The 22,620-nt window shown below is 47.6% G+C and overlaps 1 protein-coding gene across 3 annotated transcripts; it reads left to right on the top strand.

Annotated features, from left to right (window-relative positions):
• Nucleotides 1-822: 822 nt before the first annotated feature.
• Ctsb (cathepsin B) lies at nucleotides 823-22,301 on the top strand. Of its 3 annotated transcripts, none has more exons than XM_034497840.2 (10): nucleotides 823-1,257; nucleotides 12,601-12,750; nucleotides 13,279-13,364; nucleotides 14,892-15,006; nucleotides 15,663-15,781; nucleotides 17,411-17,496; nucleotides 17,718-17,861; nucleotides 18,350-18,466; nucleotides 20,966-21,094; nucleotides 21,555-22,301. In XM_034497840.2, the coding sequence occupies exons 2-10, from the start codon at nucleotides 12,625-12,627 to the stop codon at nucleotides 21,650-21,652; spliced, it is 1,020 nt and encodes a 339-aa protein (XP_034353731.1). In that variant the 5' UTR covers nucleotides 823-1,257; nucleotides 12,601-12,624; the 3' UTR covers nucleotides 21,653-22,301. The 3 variants fall into 3 exon arrangements, with proteins under 3 accessions (XP_034353731.1, XP_076786982.1, XP_034353732.1); XM_076930867.1 differs by lacking the exon at nucleotides 823-1,257 and adding an exon at nucleotides 1,308-1,458; XM_034497841.2 differs by lacking the exon at nucleotides 823-1,257 and adding an exon at nucleotides 1,366-1,677.
• The last annotated feature ends 319 nt before the right edge of the window (nucleotides 22,302-22,620 follow it).

The following is a 22,620-nucleotide window of genomic DNA, read 5'->3' as shown; positions in this document are numbered from 1 at the left end:
TGACAGCCTCTGTATGGCTTCCAGGAAAGGTCACTCCTTTGGGGAATGGAGATGAAGATCCCCCCTTCCTGACAGCCAGAGACACTTTTGGCTTAGATATTGGAAACATCTTTAGCTCCTGCCAAGGACAAAGCTCTGGACATGCTGGAGGACAGTTTTGGGTTTTAGCCAAAAAAAGGCTGTTCATCTTTGTTTGGACATTTTGCCCTAAAATAAGCAGGCAGTTTCCACCTGTTATCAGCAGCTGGGACAGCTGGCCTTGGACCTGCCTTTCCACAAGTTTTCTGAGTTCCTCCGGTATTCCACTCAACTGGGGTTCAGTCACTTTTACTTCCATTCCTGTCCTTAACTCAGACAGAGCCTACGAATAGAGCCTTGAAATCTACTAGATCCTTACCTTTCTTATAGTCACAAGCCTGGCTATAAGATACCATGCTGACACAAGGCCATTCCTATATTACAAGGTAGACCTAAGAATTGGAGAAATCTGAGGGTGCTTGCCGGAGACCCTGGGGTGGGGTTGGGGTTATGCTATGTATGATCTGTCAAGTCAACTAGACCAGCCAGTTTCTACCACACAAGATGGGGAAGATTAATATGGCCTGCCTTCCTTCCTTCCTTCCTTCCTTCCTTCCTTCCTTCCTTCCTTCCTTCCTTCTTTCCTTCCTCCCTTCCTTCCTGTCTTTCTATCTTTCTTTCTTAACTGGGGATCGAACCCAGGGCCTTGGGCTTGGTAGGCAAGAGTTCTACTCCTGGGCTACAGTCCCAGCCCAGTTCTAGTTTTGATTGGCTTCCTTAGTCTGAGTATTTCTACGCCATTATAGTCTGAGCTTCAGAATATAAGGCCGGAAGGCTCCACTGGGACGCCAGCCATTTCCAAGTCGCCAATCCCGCGAGGCCTTTCCGATGAATGCATGTCACGAAGATGTTATGTCTTCCCGGTGCAGGGTATCTGCAGAGGTCCCTGGAGAGCATCTCTGTGCGAGACGGAGAGAGCAAACCATGGGTTTCTTTCGGGTTTACCACAGCGGTGCGGTGCGGTGCGGTGCGGTGCGGTGCGGTGCGGGCCTAGGCTAGGCAGCTTGCGGAGTCCCGGGACTAAGGGGGAGGGGCCGGCGGGGGCGCGGCCAGGGGTCACGTGACGAATCAGCCCCAGCAGCGGGCGGAGCTGCGCGGGTACTTAGGGGTGCACCGGTGGGGCCGGAGCGGCTCGGTTCGGCTCGGTGGCTGCAGGCCCTGGCTGTCGCGCTGCGCTCGGTGAGTTTGCCCGGGGCTCAGTGACTCCGCCGCGGAAGTCCCTTTGGCTGGGGTCAGGGGAGCGGGCTGAACGGGCGGTGGAGACAGGCCCCTGGCTTGCCCAGGGCGCAGGCGCGGTCCCTCCGCGGCCCTAGATGCTGCGCGCCCTGGCGGATCGCGGTCCTCTGGAAGAGGAGACCTAGGCTCCGGCACACTAGTCCGGTATAGCTCCCAGCCTTCACGCTTTAGGGCCGATCCTGGTGATTCCGCGGTGGTCCGCTTCTTTCCAGTGGCCTTGGCGCACTTCAAGGGTGGAGGTGGGGACTTCGGGGAGCTCCGAGGGAGGAGCTTAAAGAGAAGGGTTCGGCCCTGGCCTTCCCCGCTTGCAGACTGCGAGTCTCAGGGGTGCTCAGGGCGAGTATCGACCTGCATCTAGTAAAGGTTTGTGGCTTATTCTAAAGAATCTGCCCCGGGAACTTTTCCACACACAAACCCACGCAGTGCCTGGCACCCTAAAAGACCTGTTCTATTGAGAACAGGAACCTGGTCGTGGGTGGCTGGGGTGGAACCTGCACGAAGAGTTAAACCGAGAAACAGGAAGATAAGCAGACTAAAGGATAGGGGCTGCCAGTACCTTTCTTTGGGGGGTGGGGGGGTAGCCAAGATGATGGGAATGTGGTGGAGGAGAGGTACTTGCAGGACAGCCTCCTTCATTCAGGGCCCTGCTGGCCGGGAGAGATAGCATCGCCTCCCAGAGTGTTGGTCATGCGGACCAAGAGATAGGTGAATTGGACTTGCTCCCCTAGGGGCCTGGAGTAAAGGACTAAAGCCCACCCTCACCTGACCAAATCCCCTCACCTGTGTGGGGAGGGAGATAAATTGTGAGTTTCAAAGGAAAGCTTAACACCTTTTAGTGTGTTGGGAAGACTAATCTCTAGGTCCCTCCTCTGCGAGGGATGGTGGAGGTATATTCTTCAGTCTCCAGATTCAGAAGGGTAGCATGGGCAGAATGTTGGTGAAGGTGCTCTCATCTTTCCACGAAGCTCTTTAGGGGAGAATTGCTTCCCATAGGCTTTGGCCATGGTGACCTAAAAATCCAGAGCTCACAGAGGCATACCAGAGCCAGGCAATCCCAGCACTTGGAAGGCTGAGGCAGGAGAATCACTGCATTGGAAACCAACCTGGGCTACATAATGAATTCCACGACAGTCGGACTAGAGAGTGAAACTGTTTCACCTCCTAACCCCTCCTTCCTTCCTTCCAAAAAAAAAAAAAAAAAAAGGCTCGCTTGAAAGAAGGCACCCTGGAGGAAAATGACCTTTGCGCCTTTAAATCCACGTGATCCAGGCCTACTGCTGGGGAAGTGAGGTGGGGTGGGGTGGGGTGGGCCGGGCCCATGCCGGTGCTTCACCAGCCCAGGTGCCAGCAGAGGTTTCCAGCACTCGCCTTGATGTTGGCTTGTTTTCAGACTAGTCAAGCAGCAGAGGGTTGGAGCCCTTAGCTCCAGGTTGAAACGGTCCCCTGGAGGTGCTGATTCAGCAGTCTAGGCTGTGGCCCTTATATGGTATGGGTAGAAACCTTTAGATAGCTGAGTCTCGAGTTGGCCACTGACTTTTGATGTACTGATGTAAGGAAAATATTAGCTATGTGTGAGGTGGAGCTATGCAATAGAACTTTTGAAAGTTAAAAGGGAAACCAGGGACTTCAGTATGATTGATGTGAAGGGAGGTGTTGAGGCTAAGGTCTGTATTGTCTCTGCTTAGTTAACAGTCCATATCCCTGCGCTGGTCGTCTCGGTACGATCCAGAGGATCGATCTGGAGTCCTTTTGTTGCTGTAGTTTATTTTCTGCCCTACATTGAACACAGTGGAAGTTGTAGAGGTGGAGCTTTGCCACGAGCTGAAACTCTTGTCCGTCTGTCGGGCTGATACCCAACCTTGTGCATCCTAATCATGCAGTCTGCCACGGGACTCTATCATACCCAGCCAGCTTTAAACAGTCCCCTCCCTTCACTGTCCCTCAGTTTTTTGAGGTAGGTGTTACCCTGTAGTCCAGGAAGGCTGTGAACTGGACAACCCTCCCGAATGCTAGGGTTATAGACAAGAGCTAATGCTACTGGTTTAGGCTTTTTTTTTTTTTTTTTTTTTTTTCCTAAGAACAGCTCTTATCGATGGGCGGTGGTGGTGCACGCCTTTAATCCCAGCACTTGGGAGGCAGAGGCAGGTGGATTTCTGAGTTCAAGGCCAGCCTGGTCTACAGAGTGAGTGCCAGGACAGCCAGGGCTACACAGAGAAATCCTGTCTCAAACCTCCCCCCACCCCCCCCAAAAAAGGAACAGCTCTTATACTCACTGTGTAGTCCTGGCTAGCCTGGAACTGGCTGGCTATGTAGACCAGGAAGGCCTGGGCATGACGAGGTACACAAACTCAGAGATAAACCTGCCTCTGCCTCCCCAGTGCTGGGATTAAAACCTTGGGCCACCTAGCAATCCTTTCATTTTTAGCTTCGAGTGGAAACATCCCTTTCTGCAGTCCTGAGGCCTCCCAGGCGCAGGTTTGGGGTAGAAGTGGGGTAGCTCCTCTCTGGTGGGACTTGTTTAGTTGAGGTCAGTTTGGCTCCTGGACTTGCTTTGTCTGTCACAGAGACTTTGGCAGCAGTTTCTTTCCTTACTCTTTCCTACTTCTGCACTTGAAATACAATGTATCAATCTATACGTTTTTTTTAAATGTAATTTATTTATACTATGTGTCTTGTTCACTCAGTTTGTGAGATTTGTTGATACTAATACCTGCAGATTTAACAGTTATTTTAATTTGTTGGGGACAGGTGGCAAGTGTGGCAGGGGTTTCCTGTATCCCAGCTAACTCACCACATATGGGGAGGATGGCTTTGAACTCCTGATCTTCTTCCTGCCTACCTCCCAAGTGCTGAGATGACAGGTGTGCACCCTATCAGATCCAGAGAATTTGGTTTATTAGTCTTTTTCTTCATTTATTTGAGACGGGGCTATGTAAACCAGGCTGGTCTTGAGCTTACAGAGCTCCACCTGTGTCTGCCTCCTGAGTGCTGGGATTAAAGGCTTGTGCCACCACACCTAGCTAGTTTATTGGTCTTGAATATGTTGACCCAAGAGACAGTTAAAATCACCTACTTTCATTTCTGTCCCTCCTCCTTTTTCACTCTTGTTTATAGTGACACAGAAAATTCTTTTGGGCAAAGCAGAAGTATCATGAATTGCTGGACATATGACACCCACACCTTCAGTTCTGTTACCTGGTGATAGTGCCCCCTCCCCTCCGTGACCCTGCCACCTTCTTGCAGTTTAGGAGCTCCTGTTTCTGTATCCTAACATTAGCACTTACCAGACCCTACTTGTCAGTGTGATGGGTTTCAGATGGTAGCGGTGCCTTCACTGCTGTGAGTAGAAATTCAAGTTTAATTTCTTGTCAGAGGAAATCCTTGATTAGTGAAGCTCTCCCTGGTTTTGTAGTTGGTCACTGGTAGCACTTGTGCTTAAGTTCAATTGTTTTGGATTTTTTTTTGTTTGTTTATTTTTTTTTTTTTAAGACAGGGTTTCTCCATTTATCTGCCTGTCCTGGAACTCCCTCTGTAGACCAGGCTGACCTTGAACTCACAGAGATTCACCTGCCTTTGCCTCCTGAGTGCTGGGATTGAATGTGTGTGCCACCAACCAATTTTATTTTATTTTATTTTATTTTGAATGTTAGGGTTTAGCTTAGCAGGGTAGTGAACTACTTTAATTTCAGCACTCTGTGAGTTCAAGGCCAGTTTGGTCTATCTAACAAATTCTAGGTTAGCTAGGGCTACATCGTGACCCTGTCTCAAAAGGAAAACAACAAAATAAGTTTGAGTTTAGGTTTGGGATTTAGTTTTTGAGTCAGGATCTCCTATAGCCCAGGTTGGGTTCAAACTTGATATGTGGCCAAGGATGATCTGGAACTGGACATTTCTTCTGCCTGTGCATTTTAAGTGCTGAGCGTAAGGCATGTCTACCACCGCCCATCTACAACTGTCTGGGCTCTTTAGGCCATAAACCTGGGTCTCTGAACTTAGGTGCACTTGATGTAGTTTCTAATTATTTTTGTGTGTATATATGTTAGTCTTGTGTTTAGCAGGGGACATTGGGTGTCATCCACAGTCACTGTCTGCTTCATGAGGCAGGGTCACTTATACCCAGAGCTTATGCATTTGGTTACTGTGGCCCCAGGAATCTTGTTCTCTGACTCCCAAATCCTGGGATTACAAATGCAGGCCATCAAGTTCTCATAGCATTTCCCTGTGTATTAGGGATTCAGACCCAGGTCCTCATGACTGCACAGCAATACCCTCCCCACTGAACCATCTCCTCCAAGCCCTTGTTTCTAATTTTTAAAATTCAGGAGGTTTGTAACATTGGGAGACTATATGAGAAAGTGAAGTCACCTGCAAGTCTGTGACATAGTTACAGCCACTTAGGTAACTGTGGTGGAATTTGACCTAGAATTCGATCTTCTGAAGGTGATCCATCTCTCCTCGGGCATGGCCATTCAAGGCCTGCCCATGGTCTTGTCTCATGCCTCAGTTTCCCTCGACTGTGAAATAGAAGCCTTCTACAAGACTGGAGGGCTCTTTCTAGAACTGGTGTTTTACAAATCCTGGGAGAGGACCTATGGTCTGTGATCTCAGCTATTAACCTGTTTTAATTGGGTCAGTAACTCTATAGTCTGGCCAAGATACTGCTCTTCTCCAGCCGCCAGGGTGGAAGAGAATAAGGCTGATAAATGCCAGGTTAGTATCCACAGAGTACACAGAACTCTTAGATTCTCTGCTCTCAGATCAGAGGTGGCTGCCCTCTGACCTGCTGATCTGGCTCAGGCGGGTGATGCTCACCTACAGGGGTCACATGTCCTTCCAACTTGTATAAGGTGCTGGCCAGCTTGTGCCTGTCAAGGGTATATCAAACCATATTAGAATTCAAGTAGCCTGTCACTCATTCTCAGCATATTGATTCCTTCTGGGTTTGGGGCTATGCTGTGTTTTGATATCAAATAGTAGAATAGACACCCACATATAAGGCTTTATTACAAATAATATGATGGTCATAATTTTTTACACCAAATAGGACATGTGGTAGGGAGAGGATGTGTTTTGAGACAGTCTTATATTTCAGGCTGGCCTCGAATTCACAGTGTAGCCAGGGATGACGTTGAACTCCTTATCCTGCCTCTTCATGAGATGTTATAGGCATATACCACTTCCTATGTCTGGTTTAGTGTGATGCTGGGGACTGAACCCAGGATGCTAGGCAAGCATGCCAGCTGTCGTATATCCTTGGTCTCAAACTGGGATGCTTTTTAAGACAAAGGTAATGACTCAGGGATAATAAGTATTGACTGCTGTGCGTATAGAGAACTATATAGTCAGTTAGCAGTGACTGGAGGTTGTACCTGGTCACTCTGCCTGCTGGTGGTTGCCCCAAGCCTGGTGCAGGGAGGCACTTTCCCAAAGAGTAGCTCTGCTTATCATTTCTGTGAACCTTGAGAGGGCCCCCAGAAAGGAGAGAAGGTACCCAGCTCACAGACAAAATGTTTCTGTTGTCTGCCTGGTCCTCAGGCTGACCAGCCTGGGGCTTAATTTAGCCTGCAATCGAATTAGGGAGCAAGCAGAGAAGCATAAAACACTAATCTCATTTTACATCTCAAGGTCTTTAAAAGCCTTGTACTGTGTATATTTTAGGAGCAAACTTGGAGAATATACTAACTACCCCCTGCATCTTGGAGGCATCTCTGCAAATCTTAGTCAAATTGTCTTGTTTTCTAATGTTTTTCCTCTTAAATGAGGGCCTGTCCTAGTTAGGGTTACTATTACTATGGTGAAACACCATGACCAAAAGCAAGTTAGGGAGGAAAGAGTTTGGCTTATACTTCTACATTGTAGTTCATCATTGAAAGAAGTCAGGAAGGGAACTCAAACAGGGCAGGGTCCTGGAGGAAGGAGCTGATGCAGAGGTGATGGGGGTGGGGGAGTACTGCTTACTGGCTTGCTCAGCCCTCTTATAGAACCCAGGACCACCAGCCCAAGGGTGGCCTCACGCACAGGGGGCTGGGTCCTCCCCCATCAATCACTAGCTAAGAAAATGCCATATAGGCCTGCCCACAGTCTGATCTTACGGAGGCACTTTCTCAATTGAGCAGGTAAGTGCTAAGCCATTGAATTGTGTCTCTGGCCTCCTCCTCTGAGGTGGGCAGCCCCAAGCTGTTTCTTCTTTAGGATCACCATAAACCAGTTACACAATCTTTTACTAGGAGCGAAGATATGAAATCTGGAAACCACATCAGGGCTATGATTCAGCTTTAGCAAAAGGGGGAGTCTCTGGCCTCCTTCAGGTCTGCTTTGAGATTAGGGTGTCTGCTTCCACTGTAGCTACCCCAGCGTTGGGAGCAACTGGGCAAACCATTCGAAAGGAAGTGCAGTTCCCACTGTCCTGCTCTGTGGGTGGACTGAAGTGGGTAATACTTGAGGAACAGGTGTGCTTAATGACTGGCAATGCCTGCACAGGTTTGTTTTTATGGGGAGAAGCTCATAAAGTGCAGCATCAGGGCCCCAGCAAGTCTCTCCATCCTCTCCCCACTCCCTAGTGTAGAGTCCCTCTGCACTTCTGTGATGGACGGCCACAGTTATGGCTGCACAGTTAGAGCTGGTGGGTGAGAGGTCAGTCCCATGAACCACAGTCAGGGAGAGATGGATGGAGACTGCTTTGGGTGTGTATACACTTATCCTGTGCCAGGACGTGGCAGGTGGCCTGTGGGACTTTCGGTCTACATATTCTGTCTCCTTGCAGCCTTTAGAATGTAGACTTAGACTCTAGTCTGCCTGAGACTGTGTGACTACTCAAGAAAGCTTTTTTGGTCAGGCTTGTGCCCCCACCCAATGCTTAGTGTGCTACTACATTATGCGTCCTTCACCTGGCGTCAGCTTCTCCTTCAATGTTTATGCCATTTTCTTCTAGAGTCCCAGGAGTGTGTTTGCCTGAGGAAGAGCATCCAGCTAGTTTGGGAAATGATTTTGCTGTTGATGGGATCACCAGTCCACTCACTGGCCATTCTGTTCATGTGACAGTGACAGAAATAGCAGGACATTAAGACACTGATTGCTACAAAGAGAGGGTAGTGGAACCCAGGACCAGCTGACTTGAGCTAGAAATAAATTGTGCCCACAACTGCCTTCTACTTGTACACCTGGAAGAGGAGGCAGTTTAGCTCTTCCAGCCCCCCTCTTTTGTGAAATAAAGACTTTCTGTTAACTAAAGTGAAAATCACAGAATTGGGAAATACAAGAAAGTGCTTGCCAAACTAGGGGAAGCGAAAGCCCGTGGCTATTTAAGGCAAAGGCATGGAACCCGTGACAGGTTGATAGGTTTATGGACAGCTTAGCTTGTCATTGTCACTATTGGCTGTGTCACAAAAGCACGTGTGTGTGTGATATCTGGGAAGACTGACGTCTTCAGGGAATTAGCTACTGTTGCCCTAGGTAGAGACAGCAGGCTTCATACAGTCTCAGGACTCAAGCCTTTTGACAAGGCTTATGGATTTTACTGAGGTGGAAGCTTGTTTTAACTCTGAGTCCTACCAAGTGGAGGCTTTGAGAGTGGGTTTGGATCAAACTGGAATTAGCCATCACAAGGTGAAAGACATGAGTTTAGCGGGAGAGGGGCTGAACCTTCTCTAGCTAGCAGCTCTCTTTCTGTGTCCATGGATGCAGGGTTTCCCTACCCTCCTCTGCTCCTCACATCACCTGGAAACATGGCACCCATTACCACTTCAGAAATGCAGGATCTGAGCCTCCAAGAAGTGCAGTGCCACAGATGACAGTGGCCAACCAAGATCTGGATGTTGGTGTCCAGTCTGCAGTAGAGCCTGGCCTCCTCATGCAGCCACAGTGGATGGTGGCCAAGTGAATCCTATCTTGATTTTACCCCTCATCCCAGCCTCTTAAAGGAGGAGTGGGTAATCTGTGTATTTGGGGGTGCAGTCTTTTCCTCCGGGGCCCATCTTGGTAAAAGAAGGGTTAGACATTGGGCAGAGACTGCTGAGCTCCTGAAGCCCTAATCCGTGGGTTTGCAGTTGGGCAGAACCCTGATGGGGAGGAGGAGAATAAAGTCCAGGGGTTAGGGGTAGGCTGCAAAACCAATGGAGACTCAGCTTCCCAGAAAGTGTCCTTCAGTGGCCAGGATCTGTAGGCTATAGAACCTGGGAACCCTTGTGGCCATGGCCATGGGAGTTCCTGTGCTCTTTGCTATGGCAGAAACCAAAAGACATCTTGTTTAACATTTAAAATTTGTTTAACTTGTTTAAAATTTCAAGTTACCATGGAAATGGATCTTTCTACTTGGCTTATATTTAACAGCTCAACAGATGCCAAGTTCCTATGGGGCATCTCAGGATACTCCTAGTCTCTAACATACAGTATGTTGTGAACCCAAGCGTGTCAGTCCTTCAACATAGGAGATCCTAACAGATTTACCAGCCTCGTCCTTTGTCTGGACTCCCACCCTAGGGAGTGGATCGATACTTTAGGCTTTCTGCATCAGTGTCTGGGAGGAATCAGTTTCTGGACTTAGGAAATGACTTAGCTGAAAAAGAGTTTGTACAAAGATCTGAGTTTGATTCTCAGAACCCATGTTTTAAAAAAGCCAGGCATGTTGGTGCACACTTTGTAATTAATGCCAGCACTGGGAAAGCGGAGACAGGCTCACTGGGTAGACAGCCCTGCCTATTTGGTAATGTCCAGGCCTTGTTGGGGAATAAGCTGAGCAGCAGCACCTGTGCTTGTCCTGGTCCCCAGAGGTACACATATGTATTGTACTTGCATACACTTGAACATACGTGTGTACAGACACACATAAGATCCAAGTACAAGGCAGAGAGTGCTGCTGAAAAGAAAGGAGACACAGTTACCTAACAGTGTGATTGGAGGCCGTGTGATGGCTGACACATGGTCATATGAGACAGTTGCCTATGAGTCACTGGAAATGCAACAGTAAGTGTGCTGGAGAGAAAGCCCGTAAGGAGGAACCCTTATTGGCGGCGGCACGAGATGGTGGGTCAGGAGATGGTGGGTAATGCATTCAAGGGCCATTTTCAAAGGTCTTGGTCTTCAAGGCTGTGATTCTTCGTCAAAGAGTGGATTCCTTGGTAGGTGTACTGGGGTGCACTTGCAGTCACAGCCTTCAAAAGGCAGAAACATGAGGGTCACTGTAAGTTCAAGGTTGGCTTGGTCTATGTAGCAAGTTCCAGGCCGGTTGGGGCTATCCCCAAGGCCCAGTCTTGGAGCAATGGGGTGAGGAGAGGAGAGAGAATCCTTTGAAATACAAGAACATGTATGTCTAAAGGCTTATATATTATATGTGTGATAGTCCATTTTCCAGTGATATGTACAACAAGTCACTGGATCCATTTCCCCATTGTGATCGTCCAGTGTTTCTGATGTGAGAGCATGTGGTGCTAGGGTTGGAACTCAGAGTCTCAGGTATGCTAAGCTTACCACAATTTCAGCTGCATCTCAGCCCCAAGTCCTCTGATCTCCAAGTCTTGTTTTAGAGGACGCAAAGCTTTTAATGGGAGCTCTGTTTCTTTTCACAAATATCTCAGTCATTGTAAGAGTCAGTTTTCTCTTTCCTCAAGCAGGGGATCAAACTCATTTAGCTTGGCTGCAAGCCCCTTTACCTGCAGAGCCGTCTCATTGGCATAAGGCTTAATTTTAATGTGATGCCTAAAGAGTTCTGTTTTATGCCAGTTTTAGGCTTTCTAGGAAGTTTTGTGTGGGGCTATTTACTAGTTTCATTCTGTGTATCACAGTGTAGCCAAGGCTAGCTAGTCTTGAAGCCTTGCTCCCCAGGCTTCATCCTCCTGAGCCCTAGGATTACAAGCATGTCTCACTTGCTTGTTTCTGAGGTCTGACTGCCTTCTGTGTAGCACGTTTGGGGGAGCCAGGTATACCGAGTTAGCCCCTCCCTGTTTTCCCAGGACAGGCAGCCAGCTGTGTAAGCACATCTGCAGGAGTGTGTCACTTCCTCTTTCCCTAGCCCACACACACTCTTCCCACACCCAAGATGAGTTTGAGTGGCCTGACTCTTTTTTTAAAATAGAACTTTTCTGAGCCAGTGTCACCAGGCATTTTATAATATATTGTGAGGTTGTCCCAGAAGGCCTCCATTGGATCTTTTCTATAAGATTCTTTCCGTCCATACACATTACTCTTATAGATTCAGACTCCCTCCTGACTCATTGAGGACACAACTCTGCTGCTTGAACCTAATCGAGACTTTTTAGTTTTCCTTCAGTACAGTTTCATGTCTGTGATCCAGCACTCAGGAAGCAGGCAGGAGGAGTCTGTGTTCCAGTGTCCTTTCGACCTTTGACCCTGATGTAAAGCACTCACTCCTGTGAGCCCTAGAGCCAGGGCAGGGTCCTAGCCTACCCACACCTGCTGTTGCTCCCACCAGGTTCAAACCACATTCCAGCATCCAGGAAAGGCCTGGCCTTTCTTTGTTAGCTACTTGCCCAAGAAGGTGACTCATGGGTTGAGCTGGAAGTGACTGGCCTCCTGAGTCAGTTCACAAGGTCTAAGGGCCAAGGTAATGATGTAATAATTTTCCTTCTCAGGAGCCGGAAGCAAAGCCCTTGAGTGACAGGAAACATCAGAGGGGCTTCTGGGAGCCTAGTGTCCCTGGCACAGTCAGTGTGGTTCCTTAGTTACCAGCAGCTGACACTAGCCTACCTGGGGAGATAGCTTAAGCCTGAAGTGATAGGAAAGAGCCAGCTCCTAGAACCTGTCCTCCAACCTGCACACACACGTACAAACAGAATGAATTTAAGATGTCATTTTACATGTCTTTAAGGGAGGCTCGTAAACCCTGCTTTTTTTGTTTGTTTGTTTCTTTACCTATTGACTCTCCTCAGGACTCACACAGATTAATAGTTTTGGAGTTGTTTGTTTTTATTTTTTAATTTTAATTAATTTTTTTAACTTATTCACTTTACACCCTGCTTACTGCCCCCTCCCGGTCACCCCACCCATATTGTTTTGTTTTGTTTTTTGAGGCCCAGGCTGAACTCTAGTCTAATACCTTAGACTTCCCAGTACAGGGTTTACATTACATCCAGCTTAAAGCTAACTCTTCGTCTAGAACACCAGAGAGAATCTCTTAAACTTAGTTCATCAGGTACATACAGTTTAAAAATAACCAGGAGAGGACATATATATTATTGTGTGTGATATCAGCTCCCATCAAACCAACCTTCACAGTGAGGCCTGAGTAGCACCCGTGTGTGGAAATCATTTTGATGCCTATATCCTTTCCAGGTGAGTGCAGATCCAGCTTCCACGATGTGGCGGTCCTTGATCCTTCTGTCTTGCCTGCTGGCACTGACCAGTGCCCATGACAAGCCTTCTTTTCACCCACTGTCAGATGACCTGATTAACTATATCAACAAACAGAATACAACATGGCAGGTAGGCTGTGCTGCTGTTTCCTATCTGTCTGTCTGTCTGTCTGTCTGTCTGTGTGTGTGGATCCCTGCTTTGGGTCACCTTGTGCACACTGCCTCTGAGGTGACTAACTGGCTGTAGGGCATTCTTTTCTGGAAGTTGAAGCTTATGGAGCACACCACCTTCCTCTCTGATCTCCATGTTGTCTGCATGGGAGTACACATACATGTAAATCTTTGTACATGGAGGTGTGTGGAGGGATAAGTGGGCTTCGGAATGAGGTGGACTCTGGGAAAGCTCCTATGGAAGATGAGGAGGTTCCTACTTCCTGCCATCATTTCCTCCAGGTTTGTGACAGGTCTGTGACAGGTCTCCTGCTAACAACTAAAAGCAGATTAGAGAAGACACTGTGGTCCGAGAACTGTGCTCTGACCCTGAATCACTCTGCCTGTCCCCTAGCTCCCTGAATTGGACAGGACCCCTGATCTACCCATCCCATCATGGCAAATCCCTTGGTGGATAGGTGACTGTCCTGGTGTGACTCTCTTTCAGGCTGGACGCAACTTCTACAATGTTGACATAAGCTATCTGAAGAAGCTGTGTGGTACTGTCCTGGGTGGACCCAAGCTGCCAGGAAGGTGAGTGACACAGCCTAGAGTGGACACTGCCCCCACATACAGGCTTGTGAACAGTGGTGCTAGTGTTGGGGTGTAGGGAGAGGTAGGGGAAGCCCTCTCTGGATTCCCTAGGTGTGTTCTTCAAAGACTCCTCCATCCTATATGAGGTCCCAGACTTGGCAGTTGAGGTCTGGCTACACTCAGCTCTGAATAATTCAAGGAGAGTACATAGAAGTTACCATTAATATTTTATTTTTCTGGAAAACTGCAAAAATGGACATTTTTATGCAGAAGTTGTTCTTAGCAGGGATTAGGGTTGGCCGTCGGAGGATGGTGATGATGTTGTCTAACTTAAGTCAGACTGTAGGCAAGGCACAGTTTAATATTTTAGAAATTCCAAGTGAGAAAGGTGGGAGAAGATTGCTTTAGAATTGGGGCAGAATACGTATGGGAGCAAAGGCCCACACTGCAGGTCTTTTCTTGGCTCTCCCTTCTGGTATCAGCTACAGAGATACACTGTGCCCTAAGGGGGTTCCCTGTGGCCTTGAACTCAGGATCTTCCTGCCAGACGTGCTCCTCTACATCCAGCCCCCATACCAGTCCGACATCAGACTGAGGACTCACACTTGCTTGACAGGTGCTCAGCTGTTGCTACTTCTGTAGATCTAATAAGAGAGTGTTTTTCTGTAGACAACTGTAACACCTAGGGTAGGCACATCTATCCTAGTGCATTACTAAACGTCTCTTCAAGGAAAATCAAATAAATCCCAGGGCTGGAGAGATGGCTTAGTGGTTAAGACACTTGTTGCTCTTGCAGAGGATCTGGGTTCAATTCCTAGCACCTATACAGTTGCTCAAACACATCTATCCATAACCCCAGTTCCAGGGGATCTAATGCCTTCTGACCTCTGAGGGCACCAGGCACACGTGTAGTGCAAAGACATACATACAGGAAAACAAAACAAAACCAAAAACAAAACAACAACAAAACCCAAAAACCCACTCGTACACTAAGTAAATAAATCTAAAAGAAAAGGATGAATCACAGATGCTTTCTCTTGCATATCCACTATACAAACTAAAAATAAACCTGAAGAATTATTATTTAAAGTGGTTTGAATGAGATGTAATGAGATAAATGCTCGAAATTCTGACATTCACTAAGGAGTTGGTCAAGGTAGGAGGAGGATGAAGAATTCCAAGCTAGCCTGGGGTACATAGCCAGACCCATCTTTTAAAAAAAAAAAAAAAAAAAGGAAAGAAAAGAAAAGGGAGGAAAAAACCCTGAAGTACCAGGACAGACATCTGTGATGGGGGCAAAAAACCCCATACCTGTACCCCACGGGCCGGATGGTTAAAAAATACCTGTTGAATATAAATATAAATAGAGCAAGTATACATGAATCTGAGTCACACTGAATAGTGGAAAGTGGTAAAGGATAACTCCTGCCTGGGAGACACAGCTCAGACTGGGGACAGCCACTGTCTACTGAGTCTTTCAGGGGTGAGGGGTGAATTGTGGTTTGCAACAGTCCTTCTTTTGTCCAGGGTTGGGTTCGGTGAGGACATAGATCTACCTGAAACCTTTGATGCTCGAGAACAGTGGTCCCAATGCCCGACCATCAAACAGATTAGAGACCAGGGGTCCTGCGGCTCTTGTTGGGTAAGACCCTGTTGGTGGGGAGGGCTCCTGGAAGAAAACTGGTTGGGCTGTGATTGGCATATGGGGGAGGGACCAGCTGTGACAAGGCAAGTGAGGAAATGTTTGCAGTCAGTTTCTTCTCATCACTACGGTTTGTGAATTACTGCAAAGATGGAGTGGATGATGGGCATTCAGTGGGTCTAGTATATCTCGGTCTGTGTGCACAGGCTGTGAAGCTACTTTCCCTCAGTAAACAAGGCAGCTCTGACCCAGCAGAGCTTCATGAGTGTCCTATGTCTGTCAGTAAGCTGATTTCTGAGTTGGGGCAAAGCACACATGACAGAAAATGGAACTTCCCTAAGCACTTAGTTTAGTGCATTAAATGTGTTCCCAGTGTTGGGTGCCATCTGTGGCCCATCCATTGTCCTTTCGTCTCCCCAAATGAAACAGTTCAGTTATCCTGACCCTTTGTGGCGCTCCTGTACCCATGTTGGCTCCCATCTGCTCTCTGCCTTGGAATTTGCTCCATGTGAGACAAGTCCTCAGGCAGAAAGGCCTGGATTAGTCTCTAATGCTGAGTGTGAGCCTAAGGGACTCTCCTGATTCAGAGGGTCAAAGGCCCTCCCTGCTTCAGGCAAGACAGGTTTCCTACCAAACAAGACTTAATATTACCACAGGCATTTGGGGCAGTGGAAGCTATTTCTGACCGAATCTGCATTCATACCAATGGCCGAGTCAACGTGGAGGTGTCTGCTGAGGACCTGCTTACCTGCTGTGGTCTCCAGTGCGGGGAAGGGTAAGTGTTGGGCACCTGTTCCTTGAGACCCTAACCCCTTCCTCCTCTGTGCTAAGTAACTCAGGGGTCCCTGGGAAAGAGAAAGCTGTTTTCATGGTTGAAACAGAGGGAGACATGACGGACTGCAGGCAGACTCTGTTGTAGCTGCTGCTGTTGAGCTTCTCAGAGCCAGACTTGCCTCAATTCAGTGGGGATAGAGCCCTGGCAGAAAGAACTCCAAAAGTTGTGCTTGCTTTCCATACCCTGTCTGGCTTTTGTCCTCTTTTGTCCCTCATCATCCCCCAACCCCAACAATACTGGGAATGTTCAGGGAACCATATGTTCAGGGAAACATACTGGTCTGCTCTATAAGGATGACAGACTCCAGATGGAGGGTGGGCTTACTGTTCCCGAAACTCAGTTTGTAACTCAGGTGCTCACCAGCGTTGTTTGGCCCTTATTCTATAACAGTGGTTCAAGTTAGACATTCCTGCGAGTTCCACAATGTGTGTGTCTAGACCTCACATCAGTAGTCTAGGAACAGGGAGAGAGAGAAAGGGTCCGTATTCTGCCTAATGCTTTGGAGCTGCAAGGGACATCACACCTTGTTTTGCAAGGGGTTCTCCTAAGTACAGCCCCCAACCTAAGAGCATGCCTTAAATAAACCAGGGGCACATTCACTGTGGCTGTAATTTTTAGAGTCCAACAGGTGGCAGTGAAGGCAGCATGAATCTTCCTTTGTGATTTAAGACACAGAAGTCATTCTTAGATCTTAGCAACCTCAGTTTTTCTTTTTCTCATTAAGTTCAGAACTTTCCTTCATGTGAAAACATGAAGAAGCCGTTTACAGCTTCCATTTGACTTGTCTGCACTGTCGGTATCACTGACCTTACAATTGGCCATCAAGGATTACTTGAACCCATCTGCAGCGTCACAGCTGTGGATTCCATAACCAAGATGGCCCCTGGTTGACTAGAGAGAGCAGTGTATGTAGTATACAGCATGGATACCTTAGACAGAGATGCTTCATGTTCCGTACTGAATGGACCAAGGGAGTATGAGATTTCATCATGCTGCTCAGGACAGCATGCAATTTAAAACCGAGTTAATTTTTCACTTACCGTGTTTGGACCTTCGTTGATGGTATATCTACAACCTTGGAAATCAAACTAGCCTGGGCCTGGTGTTGCACGCCTTTAGTTTCAGCACTTGGGAGGCAGAACAGGAGGATCTCAGTTTGGTCTACATAACAAGTTCTAGGACAGCCAGGTCTACAAGGAGAGACCCTGCCTTGAAAAAAAAAAAAAAAAAAAAAAAAAAAAAAGAATGAAAACAATAAGGGGTGGGGAGGCTCCTATACTCCAGGGAATTGTGCAGTTGAGAACAGCTGCTCCAGAAAGAGGAGAGTGTTGAAGCCCAGTTTGATGTGGACATGAAAAAAAAGAGAGTCCTTGTGGCCTTGTGGACAGAGATGGAGCTTGCTTGAGTCCCTAGTGGGACGCCAGTGGAGAGAAGATGAATTGGGATGCTGGACTATGGGAGGATTCTTGCGAGGACAGAGTATTTGCAGGGGGACCTTGGCATCTGTACCGTGTGTGACGTATGGGCACAGCTGGGACTATCTTGCCATTGACACAAGCTCCTTTTCAGCTGTAATGGTGGCTATCCCTCTGGAGCATGGAACTTCTGGACGAAAAAAGGCCTGGTTTCTGGTGGAGTCTACAATTCTCATGTAGGTGAGTGTTTGCCCACAGCTCCTGTCTCTCAGGTGCATTTCACAGGCAAGTGTTAGTGGCTTCCTTTTCTATGGTAAGGGGAAGGTCAAGGGTAGAGGGCCAGCTGATGGATAGTTAGCCAGACCATCCTCAATACAGGAGCTATCCACAGGATGTAGACATGGTCTGGCCCTAGAAGTGGGGATTGCAGCTGACCTCATCTTGTCCCCTCCATCTCTCAGGCTGCTTACCATACAGCATCCCTCCCTGTGAGCACCATGTCAATGGCACCCGTCCCCCGTGCACTGGAGAAGGAGACACTCCCAAGTGCATCAAGAACTGCGAAGCTGGCTACTCCTCATCCTACAAAGACGATAAGCACTTTGGTAAGCTGGGGCCTGCTGAAGGAGGAAGAGGCCAAAGTCATCGAGTGTTAGGAGTCTGCAGACGGGTGGTGGTAGCACACACCTTTAATCCTAACACTTGGGAGACATAGGCAGGCAGCTTTCTGAGTTCAAGACCAGACTGGTCTACAGAGAGTTTCAAGACAACCAGAGCTACACAGAAAAAAAACCCAGGTGCAGCAAAAAGAAGGGAAGCTGAGGTAATTGACACCTGTCTCACTGAACAGAGATGCATACTGCATACTTTGTCTAGTCTCATCTCAGCCCATTTGAGCTCCAAGGGACCCGGCAGATGGATGTTTTGCAAGGGGTTTGAACCTGGTTTTTAGTCTCGGGGTCCTCTTAGTCTCTTCTAGGACTGTCTAGCTTTGCTTAACTTCTTACCTAGGGAAGCCTTCCTTGACCTCTTCTGGAGGCCTAGAGGGGCTGGATGTACTTTCTCACCCTGACCAGCTTTGTTCCTTCTGCAGGGTACTCCTCCTATAGTGTGTTTAACAGCGAGAAGGAGATTATGGCGGAAATCTACAAAAACGGCCCAGTGGAGGGTGCCTTCACTGTGTTTGCTGACTTCTTGACTTACAAGTCAGGTACCAGTCAACTCCAACAGCAGCTAGCGTTGGAAGGAAGCCAGAACTCAAGGGCTCAGGGTCTACATAAGCCAGCGGGTCTCACAGAGAGAAAGGCAGGGGCTTTGGGAGGGGACTGGGGACAGTCTCCCTCCTGCTCTCTTCTCTGGGCAGATGGTCATCCTGTGGTGGTGGTGGTCTGATGGTCACAACCTCCCACCTGCTGTGCTCACTGGTTCTCACTGGTCTCCACAGAGCCTCTCTAGGGTCCCTTTGCAACCTTGCCAGCCCAGCTCAGCTCTCTACTCTGCTGTTGGTTCTGCCTTTTATAGCAGTCACTCCTGTCTTTGTCTCTCGTCCACATTTGACAGTGCTCCTTTCTTTTTGCAAAGGCCTAGATTACCTCAGCTGTCCATGTAGCTGGGATGACAACTCAGAATCAGGGTTCTCTAGAGCAGTGGTTCTCACTTTGTAACAATGAAAATATATCCTGTGTATCAGATATTTACATTACTATTCATAGCAGTAGCAAAATTACAGTTATAAAGTAGAAACAAAAATAATTTTATGGTTGGGGTCATCACAATATAAAGACCTGTAAGGACTGCAGCACTAGGAAGGCTGAAAGCCACTGCTCTAGAGGAACAACTTAAATAATGAGTCTGTCTGTCTTTCTTTTTATCTGGAGGGGATTTATTACACTGGCCTATAGGCTGTGGTCTCATCTAGGTAGTCCAACAATGACTGTCTACTGCTAACAGAAGGTCCAGAAATCCAGTAGTTCAGTCCCTGAGGCTAGATGTTGCAGCTGCTCTTCAGCACATGCTGGAATCTCAAGAATTAGCGCTAATGCCAGTGAAGGAATGGCTTACTAGCAAGAGCAAGCTGGCAAAGAGAGAGTTTCTTTCTTCCATATCCTTTATAAAAGCTGCCAGCAGGCAATGTGGCCCAGAAAGCTGGGTCTCCTCACCTGCAAAGATCTGAATTAAAGGTGGATCTTTCCCACCTCAGAGATCCAGATTAGAAGTGGGTCTTCCCACTTCAAATGATTTAATTAAGAAAACAAGTCCTCACAGGTGTGCTCAGTCATTTGGGTTGTAGTTAATTCCAGGTGTAGTCGAGTTAATAACCAAGAACAGCCATCGCAGCCCTGTACCCTAAGATGCATTTCAGTTTGAAAAGTGAATCACCCTCAGGTGGAAGGTTGACCAGATCTCTGAACACCTGAGCAGCGCTGCTTAGGTCGGCAGACAGTAGCATGTACCCATCTCTCCTTCCCTCTCCAGCGGACCCAGAGCAAGAACTTGAAAACTCTGAAAGCTGTCTGAAGCTTCACAGATAAACTGACATGGAATCTCAGGGTGTAAAACAAATAATTAGCCTTTGGGTTTTAAGTTTGCTTCATAACTTAAGAGTTTACAGAACCTTTATTTTAAAGCCAACCAAACAATATTTTTGTAGGGGCCCACTTTTTAAAATTTGCATTCTTAAGTGTGTTGGGCTTCTAAAAGTATTTTTTGAAGTGCTAGGCATGGTGGTGTACACCATTATTTTAGCGCTCAGAAGGCAGAGGCAGGCAGATCTTGGATATTCCCTTGGTCTACACAGTGAGTTCCAGGCCAGCTAGGAACATTTAATAAGACCCTGTCTTAAAAAAAGAAAAGTATACACACATACATACACATTTAAGTCAGATATAGTGTCACCCATATGTAATCTCAGCATTTGGGAAGCAGAGGCAGAATTGTGAGGTTTAAGGCCAACTTGGTCTTTTTAGACCTTTTCTCAAACACCCACACACACACCTCCATACATATATACACATACATATATATATATATATATATATATATATATATAGCCACATAATCTCCTAATAGGATATCCTTTTCATAGATACTGTTCTGTTGTAAAGACACTCCTTTTCTTATTCACTCTTCTGATGCTCTGAAGAGACACCATAACCAAGGCAACTCTTAAAAAAGACAGCATTTAATGCAGGCTTGCTTCCAGCTTCAGCGGGTTAGTTCATTATCGTCACGGCAGGGAGTGTGACTCCCCAGACCTGCTGGAGCAGTAGCTGAGAACTACATCTCAGTGCACAGGTGTATGTGTGTATGGGGGACAAGGGGTACCACAGAGACAAGACCCCCCCTATCCCCAGTGACACACTAAGCAACTTTCCCTAATCTTTCTGACACTTCTAATTCTTCCATATGGTGCCATTCCCTGGTAACAAATCATTCAAACATGAGCCTGTGGGGGCGATTCTTACTCAAACCACACATCCAAGCTCTCTGATAAAGACTGGTTTTGTTGGTGCTGGAGACCCAACCCAGGGCCTTGACATGCTAGCAAGTGCGTATCTTATCCCCTCCTCCAGCCTTCTAGAGGTTTCTGTGTAGGAGACTGGTTGGTTCCTGTCAACCTATTACTTCTGACTGGGTGGGTAGTAGTCTTAGGAATTTGTGGGCTGGTCAGTGACCTGTGTTCAGTCATAATTGCCTTTTTCTTCCTCAGGAGTATACAAGCATGAAGCCGGTGATATGATGGGTGGCCATGCCATCCGCATCCTGGGCTGGGGAGTAGAGAATGGAGTTCCCTACTGGCTGGTAGCCAACTCCTGGAACGTTGATTGGGGTGATAATGGTGAGTATCTGTCCCCTCCCGTCCCCCTCCTCAGACTACATAAGCAGCTAAGGGCCAGAGCATCATAGCCCTCTGCTGTACTGTGCCCGAGATGTAGACCTGACTACCTAAGTGTATAGATCCTTCGGTCTAGAACCATCTCTGAGCCCCAGAGCTCCACATGGTTTTGTATACAATTCCCATTGCACAAGCAGCATGTGAACTGAGGGGATGGTCTCAGATGATGCTGGGCATCAGGTAGCTCACCCCGAGGTCTGGATGAATCTGAGTATACCAACAAGGGTCAGGCCTAAGGCCACTGGACATAGTGGCTGTAATCCCTGCTCCTGTAACCCTAGCACTTAAGATGGAGTGTGTTATGAGGCCAGCCTGGGTTACAGAGTGGGGCATCATATGAACATAAGTGTTAGACCAAATTCAGAGCATACTTTAAAAACACCTTACTTTTTCTCCATCCTAGGCTTCTTTAAAATCCTCCGAGGAGAGAACCACTGTGGAATTGAATCAGAGATTGTGGCTGGAATCCCCCGCACTGACCAGTACTGGGGAAGATTCTAATCTGCCGTGACTTGATTCTCTGGTCCTTAGGGGCTTTTTCCAAAATTTTGCAACCCTGGCAGGGAGTGAAGCAGACAGGAGTCTTTGATTCTTTCAGTTCACCTGACATACATGAAGCTTTCAGCAAGGTTTGGGATTGGACTAGAACTGCCTGCCATCAGAACTACCCTCCAAGCATTCTGTCCTTATCTGGCTCCCTTCTAGCCTATCCCATGACAGTTATCACAGCCTGCATCCTAGCCTCTCCCTAGACTAGTGCTGTTTGTAGTGCCTGCTGCTGTGGCTCTGCCTGCCACCCCTCCCACCTCCATCCCAGCATCCCCAGACCCAAGGGCTTTGGCTGCAGGATTTCCAAAAGAATGAACACCAACTTCATGGTGAGAGAACAAATGTCACCCATCAGCTGCACCTTGAAGCTAGTCACTTCTAGGGCGATGGCAGGCATTGATGGCCCAATGTGGTTCTCTGAAGAACACCACCTTCTCCCAAGGCATCTTCATCCATCAACATTGGGAATGTGGCCAGCTCTCCTTGGTCCTGTCCCCAGCCAACGCTTTCTCAATAGGATTTTATGCTTTGTATACCTCAACTGAGTATAAAGAGCTGTACTGGTATTAAAGATCATCTCCAATTGTATGGCTTAAAACAAGCTGCATGGTCACGGTTTGCTGAGTGACCGACAAACACCACAATGAAACTAGTCTGGGAAAAACCTGCTCTTTGTCGTAGTCACCACTTAACCCTGTCAGTTTAACAAGGAATGATTGTGCCAATAAACCAGTTCTCCCTCTGCTTGACCTTGGCCCTCAGCCTTCCAGAGGCAGGGTCAACGGTTCTGTGCCACATTTTCAAGGCTTTTGTGGAGTCTCTCTCCCTGGTTTCCTGTCACCCTCAGAAATGCTTCTTGAAACCACACCTAGAACTGTGCTCACGCCTTGGAGCACTTACTCCTGCTTAGAGATAAGTGA

Source organism: Arvicanthis niloticus, chromosome 3 (assembly GCF_011762505.2).
Source record: "Arvicanthis niloticus isolate mArvNil1 chromosome 3, mArvNil1.pat.X, whole genome shotgun sequence".
NCBI classification, from domain to species: Eukaryota; Metazoa; Chordata; class Mammalia; order Rodentia; family Muridae; genus Arvicanthis; species Arvicanthis niloticus.
Note: the sequence above shows the minus strand (reverse complement) of the source record. Positions and strands in the feature narration are given on the sequence as shown.